The sequence below is a fragment of the Coregonus clupeaformis genome, chromosome 31, assembly GCF_020615455.1.
Source record: "Coregonus clupeaformis isolate EN_2021a chromosome 31, ASM2061545v1, whole genome shotgun sequence".
Classification (NCBI taxonomy): Eukaryota; Metazoa; Chordata; class Actinopteri; order Salmoniformes; family Salmonidae; genus Coregonus; species Coregonus clupeaformis.
Window position 1 is genome coordinate 7,086,353 of NC_059222.1, and position 7,675 is coordinate 7,094,027.

Here is a 7,675-nt window from a genome sequence, read left to right on the forward strand (position 1 = left end):
TTATAAGTAAAAACTAAAGCAGGAAGCACCACTGACTAGGTTAATAAGGAAGTGGTCAGATGAGGCAGATGCTAAGCTACAGGACTGTTTTGCTAGCACAGACTGGAATATGTTCCAGGATTCTTCTGATAGCATTGAGGAGTACACCACATCAGTCACTTCTGCGGGACTCTAACCCGGACGCTTATAAGAAATCCCGCTATGCCCTCCGACGAACCATCAAACAGGCAAAGAGTCAATACAGGACTAAGATTTAATCATACTGCTCCGACGCTGGTTGGATGTGGCAGGGCTTGAAAACTATTACAGACTACAAAGGGAAGCACAGCCGCGAGCTGCCCAGTGACACAAGTCTACCAGACGAGCTAAATCACTTCTATGCTCACTTCGAGGCAAGCAACACTGAAGCATGCATGAGAGCATCAGCTGTTCCGGATGACTATGTGATCATGCTCTCCGTAGCCGATGTGAGTAAGACTTTTAAGCAGGTCAACATTCACAAGGCCGCAGGGCCAGACGGATCACAGGACGTGTACTCTGAGCATGCGCTGACCAACTGTCAAGTGTCTTCAATGACATTTTCAACATGTCCCTGACTGAGTCTGTAATACCAACACGTTTAAAGCAGACCACCATGGCCCTGTGCCCAAGAACATTAAGATAACCTGCCTATATGACTTCCGACCCGTAGCACTCACGTCTGTAGCCATGAAGTGCTTTGAAAGGCTGGTCATGGCTCACATCAACACCATTATCCCAGAAACACTAGACCCACTCCAATTTGCATACCGCCCCAACAGATCTACAGATGATGCAATCTCTATTGCGCTCCACACTGCCCTTTCCCACCTGGACAAGAGGAACACCTACGTAAGAATGTTGTTCATTGACTACAGCTCAGCGTTCAACACCATAGTGCCCTCAAAGCTCATCACTAAGCTAAGGACCCTGGGACTAAACACCTCCCTCTGCAACTGGATCCTGGACTTCCTGACGGGCCGCCCCCTCAGGGTAGGTAACAACACATCTGCCGCGCTGATCCTCAACACGGGGGCCCCTCAGGGGTGCGTGCTCAATCCCCTCCTGTACTCCCTGTTCACCCATGACTGCATGGCCAGGCACGGCTCCAACACCATCATTAAGTTTGCCGACGACACAAAAGTGGTAGGCCTGATCACCGACAACGATGAGACAGCCTATAGGGAGGAGATCAGAGACTGGCCATGTGGTGCCAGGATAACAACCTCTCCCTCAAGACAAAGGAGATGATTGTGGACTACAGGAAAAAAAGAGGATTGAGCACACTCCCATTCTCATCGACGGGACTGTAGTGAAACAGGTTGAGAGCTTCAAATTCCTTGGTGTCCACATCACCAACAAACTATCATGGTCCAAACACACCAAGACAGTCGTGAAGAGGGCAAGAAAAAGCCTATTCCCCCTCAGGAGACTGAAAAGATTTGGCATGGGTCCTCAGATCCTCAAAAAGTTCTACAGCTAAACCATCGAGAGCATCTTGACTGGTTGCATCACCGCCTGGTATGGCAACTGCTCGGCGTCCGACCGCAAGGCACTACAGAGGGTAGTGCGTACGGCCCAGTACATCACTGGGGCCAAGCTTCCTGCCATGTAGGACATCTATACCAGGCGGTTTCAGAAGGCCCTAAAAAGACTCCAGCCACCCTAGTCATCGACTGTTCTCTCTGCTACCGCACGGCAAGCGGTACTGGACCGCCAAGTCTAGGTCCAAAAGGCTTCTTAACAGCTTCTACCCCCAAGACATAAGACTCCTGAACAGCTAATCAATTTACTTTTGAGAGTTAGAATAGAAGAATACACAAGGTGAAATTTCGACATCTGGCTGTGCTTCAGCAGTTTTTCTCTTGTTATGTCAATCCCTGACAGTCACTCAATTAGCCATGTCAGCTAACAATTTTTTGATTGGTAAATTAGTCTAGCCAGCTATCTAAACTTGTAGTAATCATGGCCGAATACCGACAGGGCACGTAGGGCAAGATCCCAGGGGCCCTGACCTCCAGGGGGCCCCCATTGATTTTGTTAGTCACTCTGACTCAGATATCATTAACATGGTATAAGTATTGGCAAAATGGGCAGAACTGCCGAAAATTAGCTGTAAAAGTGCACATTTTTTCTCTCTGCCCCATGGCAAAATTAGTAGAATTGCATGACTTTCAAAAATATATATATACCACGGTCTGTGTGGCTTTTTCCATTGCTAACATTTAACCCTTACTTTGATATCAGCTCGATGTTGACTCAAAAAGTGTTGTCTTGGTGGGTTAAGGCTTACTGGAGAGTTTGATTACTTTGTTCAAGGCTTTTAATAGTCCAGAACGCTTGTGGCTACCAAATCTTTTCAGAAGGATTTCCTCTTTTTCAGTTTCTTGAAGATGCCTACATGGAAGTTTGGCCCCTGATGATGGTTTTGAATTGAGAGTGAGTGATGTTGTATCCAAGCAACATAAACTGTTCCATTTGTGGGACTCTTTATTTGGAGATTAATTTGTTATACATTTGAAAGGAAGTTAACCTAGTGTGCAATAAATACCCCATGCGGAAGAAGGTGCTTGAACAAGGCACACTTTCTCAGACACTTTTGACAGAGATCATTCAGATGATGTCAACCATCTGTGCGCCTAATTTGCCCTTCCATGCTTCACTATAAAGTCTGGTTGCACAGAGTCTGTCGCGCTGTAGCTCTCATATAAACAGAGAAAATGCTCCGGTCTGGGTGACTGAGGCAACCGTTACAATTAAGGTCATTAGTATGAGCACATATCCCCCTTACAAAATATCAGGGCGAGGAACTCTATGGCAGTTTCCTTCACGCATGTCGATGTCCAGACACTGACGCACAACCCTATTTGGGGAGTTTGGTGAGTAGGGGAGGGAGGAGGGGGCGAGAGCATAGCGGATCCGCAGCTCCATCTGCATGCAGAGACGAAACCTGCAGCGTACGCGCACTCATCCATCATCCAATTCCACTGAACGCAGCAGTGAGTGCACCGCTCATCAGCGCGCTGAACAGGCTGCGCTCTTCTTTGTGCGTCAGTCCTCCTGCAAGAACAGATTTCGCATTATCTCTGGCCACGGATTCAGCGCCAGTAGGCTACTTTTGGATACATCAATTACTCAAAACTATCTACATATGATTTACACAATTTTGTATTGCTGAGGTATTTCAAAGAGAAATGTAATATATACTATATTGCCTATTTGAAATGTTAGACATAACTGTTATGTGGCAATGACCGTCACCACTTTGGCGCACAAGATACCACTGTGCGCAATGGGAGGACAGGTGTATTATAAGTTAAGTGGAAGCCACAGGGCAGAATGCTGCCTTCCATTAGATGTTCAGTGATGGCCAGAAGTGGAAGTCGGAATACTCTTTGCTGAAATGACACCATTCCAAAATGGATCTAATGTGACGTTAAAGTTTCCAAATAAAGGTAAGTTTAACCTGTACATACATCTTGAAATTGTGCATGTGCTATTAACAAATAATAAGTCAATTAATTGTGATCTTGGTTTTGGCAAAAGTGCATGCGTAATCCTGTGACATTTCGTTTCGGACTTTATCGATAACCAGTCGTCAAAGGTGAGTATAGTCTACCATATGCATAACCAATGTATATTTTTTATCGGACACTTCTTTAGTTCAATTGTCACATTCTGTTCAGTGTTATACCTGTAGTAAATTATAACAGCGCATCTGTAATTTTATAGTCGGATCAAGGTTATTTATCGTGCGCATTTGTGTGCCATTGTGCGCGCTGTTGAATTTTAATGCCTGCAATGTATCCATCATTTTCACTTGACATATAAAATGAATTGAATGTTAGTTCCTACATTTGGTGGCAAAACAGATCAAACAATAAATGAATATAAAATAACCTCTCCAGCAATATTGAAAACAAATATTACAATGTGAAGTCTGTTTTGGGTGAGAAATATTTTAGAATGATAGAAGACAGACTAATCTTAACCACCTTGCATTTATGAGACCAATATGTCTGCATAAAATGAATACAATCAATACTGAACAAGTTTAATCTAATTTCTACTAAAAAATATATATTCGTTATTCTCACATTTGCCTATTGGCTACGTTTTAAATAGATCTATAATAGAAAAACAAAACCTAACTCTTAAGATAATTACTGGCACTGTCTGTGATTAGAGCGCAAAGGTTGGCCATGCAATGCACGCGGCTCCTTACCACCAGAACAATCCAATAGAGGGCCTGCATTTGCGCAATAAACCCGGATCCACAGATAGCCTTATGCCCAACAATAACAACAAATACATTTGATCCCATAATTAAACATTTCCAATAGTTTTGTTTTTCTAAGTAAATCATCTCTCAACAACCACAAACAAATAGGCTATTAAAGGGTTCAACATTATTTTGGCACTGTCTGGTCCTTTGCAATTGGATCATTTGCATCAGAGAGTAGTTTCATTACAACACCCAGAGGAATCCCATCCTCTGGGTGCAGCTTTGGCACATGCACTATAGCCTAAAACTATAGCCTAGCTCTGATCCTTTCCGTCATTTATTTCTGCTGAGGAATCAATGGCTATTTTTCCAAAGGGTCTCACATCAACTTGAGGTTGTTTGTCCAATCCAGATCAATTAAGTCAACATTTGTAATCAGTGTGTACAGTACACATAGCTGCTGCTAGACACAGTGGAAGAGACACAAGGGTGTAAAGTCCCAACGGTTCAACACATTAAAGTGAAAAAACACAGAAAGCCCTACAGGAGGAGAGTGGGGGCCTGCAAATGTATTGTGTGGGCCCTATAAGTGAAGGGCAGGCTTTATTAAGTAACTTCATGTTGCAGTCATAAACCCTTATATAGTATTGGCTAACAGTTGCCATGGTGCTTTGAAGGAAACTATTCTCCCTCATCGTGGTGTTGCTCTGTTGTCACTCTCTCTCTCTCTCTCTCTCTCTCTCTCTCTCTCTCTCTCTCTCTCTCTCTCTCCCCCTCTCTATCTCTCTCTCTCTCTCTCTCTCTCTCTCTCTCTCTCTCTCTCTCTCTCTCTCTCTCTCTCTCTCTCTCTCTCTCTCTCTCTCTCTCTCTCTCTCTCTGTACTGTGCACTCAGGTGGGATGTGACACTAGTGTCTCCAACTCAACCCCTGAAACAGATCCAACCCAGCCCTCCTCCCTGTCAGTATGGATCTCTGGCCTCTCCTCCCGTCATCCCCCAACCTCTCCCTCCCCGAGCCCCTGTACTATGACAGCTACTTCCCAGGGAACGAGTCCGACCTGAGGTCCCGGAATGACACTCCGGACAAGACCCAACAGCTCTTCGATAAGACCAGCTCCGTGGTCATTACCTTTGTCTACTTCATGGTCTGCGCCGTGGGGCTGACCGGCAACACCTTGGTGATCTATGTCATCCTGCGCTATGCCAAGATGAAAACAGTCACTAACATTTACATCCTGAACCTGGCTGTGGCTGACGTCCTCTGTATGCTGAGTCTACCCTTCATCGCCATGCAGCTGGCCCTGGTCCACTGGCCCTTCGGCGCCGTGCTCTGCCGCCTGGTCATGACCGTGGACTCCCTCAACCAGTTCACCAGCATCTTCTGCCTCACGGTCATGAGCATCGACCGCTACCTGGCCGTGGTCCACCCCATAAAGTCCACCAAGTGGCGGAAGCCACGCGTGGCTAAGATCATCAACCTTACCGTGTGGGGAGTGTCCCTGCTGGTCAACCTGCCAATCATGATCTTCAGCGGTCTGATGCCCAATAAGAACCAGGCGTGGGTGTGTACCATTGTGTGGCCGGAGCCTCAGGAGGCCTATCAGACGGCCTTCATGTTCTACACCTTTATCCTGGGCTTCTTCCTGCCGCTCACCGTCATCTGCCTCTGTTACCTGCTCATCATCGTCAAGGTGAGCTCCTCCTCCCTGTTAATGGTGTTTTATTCTGAAGTTAATTTATCTTTGACATCTTTGGTGAAGTTCTCCCACCCATTCTGATATAGTTTGACCTAGTTTTTATTGACCTATAATCATAGAGATACAGTACCTTCATACCCCTTGACTTATGACTTATTCCACAACAAAATTTACAAAAAGTCAAGGGGTGTGAATACTTTCTGAAGGCACTGTAGGTACAGTTGTGGTATCGATTAAGGTAGTACCACCAATAACAAAGGATGTGTCCCCTCTCTCCCCGTCCACTAGGTGAAGTCGTCAGGCATGCGCGTGGGTTCAACTAAGCATAAGCGCTCGGAGAGGAAGGTGACCAGGATGGTGTCCATCGTAGTTGCCATGTTCGTACTCTGCTGGCTGCCTTTCTACGTGTTCAATGTCACCTCAGTGACGGGCACCATCGACACCACGCCTGTCCTCAAGAGTACCTTTGAGTTTGTGGTGGTGCTGGGCTATGCCAACAGTTGTGCCAACCCCATCCTGTATGCCTTCCTGTCGGACAACTTCAAGAAGAGCTTTCAGAACGTTCTGTGCTTGAAGAAGGTGGTGGGCCTGGATGAGGTGGAGCGCAGCGACAGCCGCATGGACCGGACGCGCATGGTCAAAGACGTCACCGCAGAAACGCACAACGCTGCGCTGCTCAACGGCGAGCTGCAGACCAGCATATGAGTGTTTGCCAGAGTGTGTGAGGGAGTGTGTGAGACAGTGTGTGTGTGCGTGCTTGCATGTGTACATGCGTGTGTGCGGGTATGAAATCACCATAGTACTCGGTTCATCTGAGGTGGCTGTGGGGCTGATTGTGTGTATCGTCTCCATGAGCAGATGGATGGTCCAATGCCCACTACCAGAGTGCATGTGGACGAGTTAGATGGACTAGTCATGTTAACATCACTCTTCTATAAACTCCTGGACTGTGGCCCAAGCACCAAGGGGGTCTATACTGTCCATTACAACAGACCTGCCAAGATACCGTCTTGGAAAACAGACAAAAAGATTGAATTGAAGAAGATGAAAAAGATGTCTTTCATGTTTCATTGACATGGATTGATTCATACTGTCTTGAGAGCAGGATATGATAAAGCATCTTATTTATTGATACGGAAGATGTTACTCACCAAGTCAGATACCGTCTGACTGAAGCTGGAGACTTTAGAATTTTGCATCCAGGATCATTGATTTGAGGAAGGTTGGAAATCCTATCTGACTGCCTTCGTGAAGCTTCTCTGACTTCAAACAAGACAATCTCGTCTTGATGTATATACAGTGCCTTCAGAAAGTATTCACACCCCTTGACTTATTCCACATTTTGTTGTATTACAGCCTGAATTTAAAATTGATTACATTTAGATATTGTGGCACTGGCCTACACACAATACCCCATAATGTCAAAGCTGAAATATGTTTTTAGAGATTTTTACAAATTAATTAAAATTGTAAAGCTGAAATGTCTTCAGTCAATAAGTATTCAACCCCTTTGTTATGGCAAGCCTAAATAAGTTCAGTAGTAAAAATGTGCTTAACAAGTCACATGCAGTAATAACACTCTGTGCGCAATAATAGTGTTTAACATGATTTTAGAATGACTACCTCATCTCTATGTGGTGAAAGGAGTCAGGCGCAGGAGGGTAATCACCGAATACAGAGTTTATTCCTTTGTTGACACACAAATGCGCTCCAATTGCGATCAACGAAACAGGCAC

The 7,675-nt window shown here is 45.4% G+C and overlaps 1 protein-coding gene across 1 annotated transcript; it reads left to right on the forward strand.

Annotated features, from left to right (window-relative positions):
* Window positions 1–2,969: 2,969 nt before the first annotated feature.
* Window positions 2,970–7,294, forward strand: LOC121547077 (somatostatin receptor type 2-like). The gene is made up of 3 exons (XM_041858179.2): window positions 2,970–3,473; window positions 5,137–5,933; window positions 6,228–7,294. Exons 2-3 carry the CDS (start codon window positions 5,208–5,210, stop codon window positions 6,642–6,644), a joined length of 1,143 nt encoding a protein of 380 aa, XP_041714113.1. The 5' UTR covers window positions 2,970–3,473; window positions 5,137–5,207; the 3' UTR covers window positions 6,645–7,294.
* The last annotated feature ends 381 nt before the right edge of the window (window positions 7,295–7,675 follow it).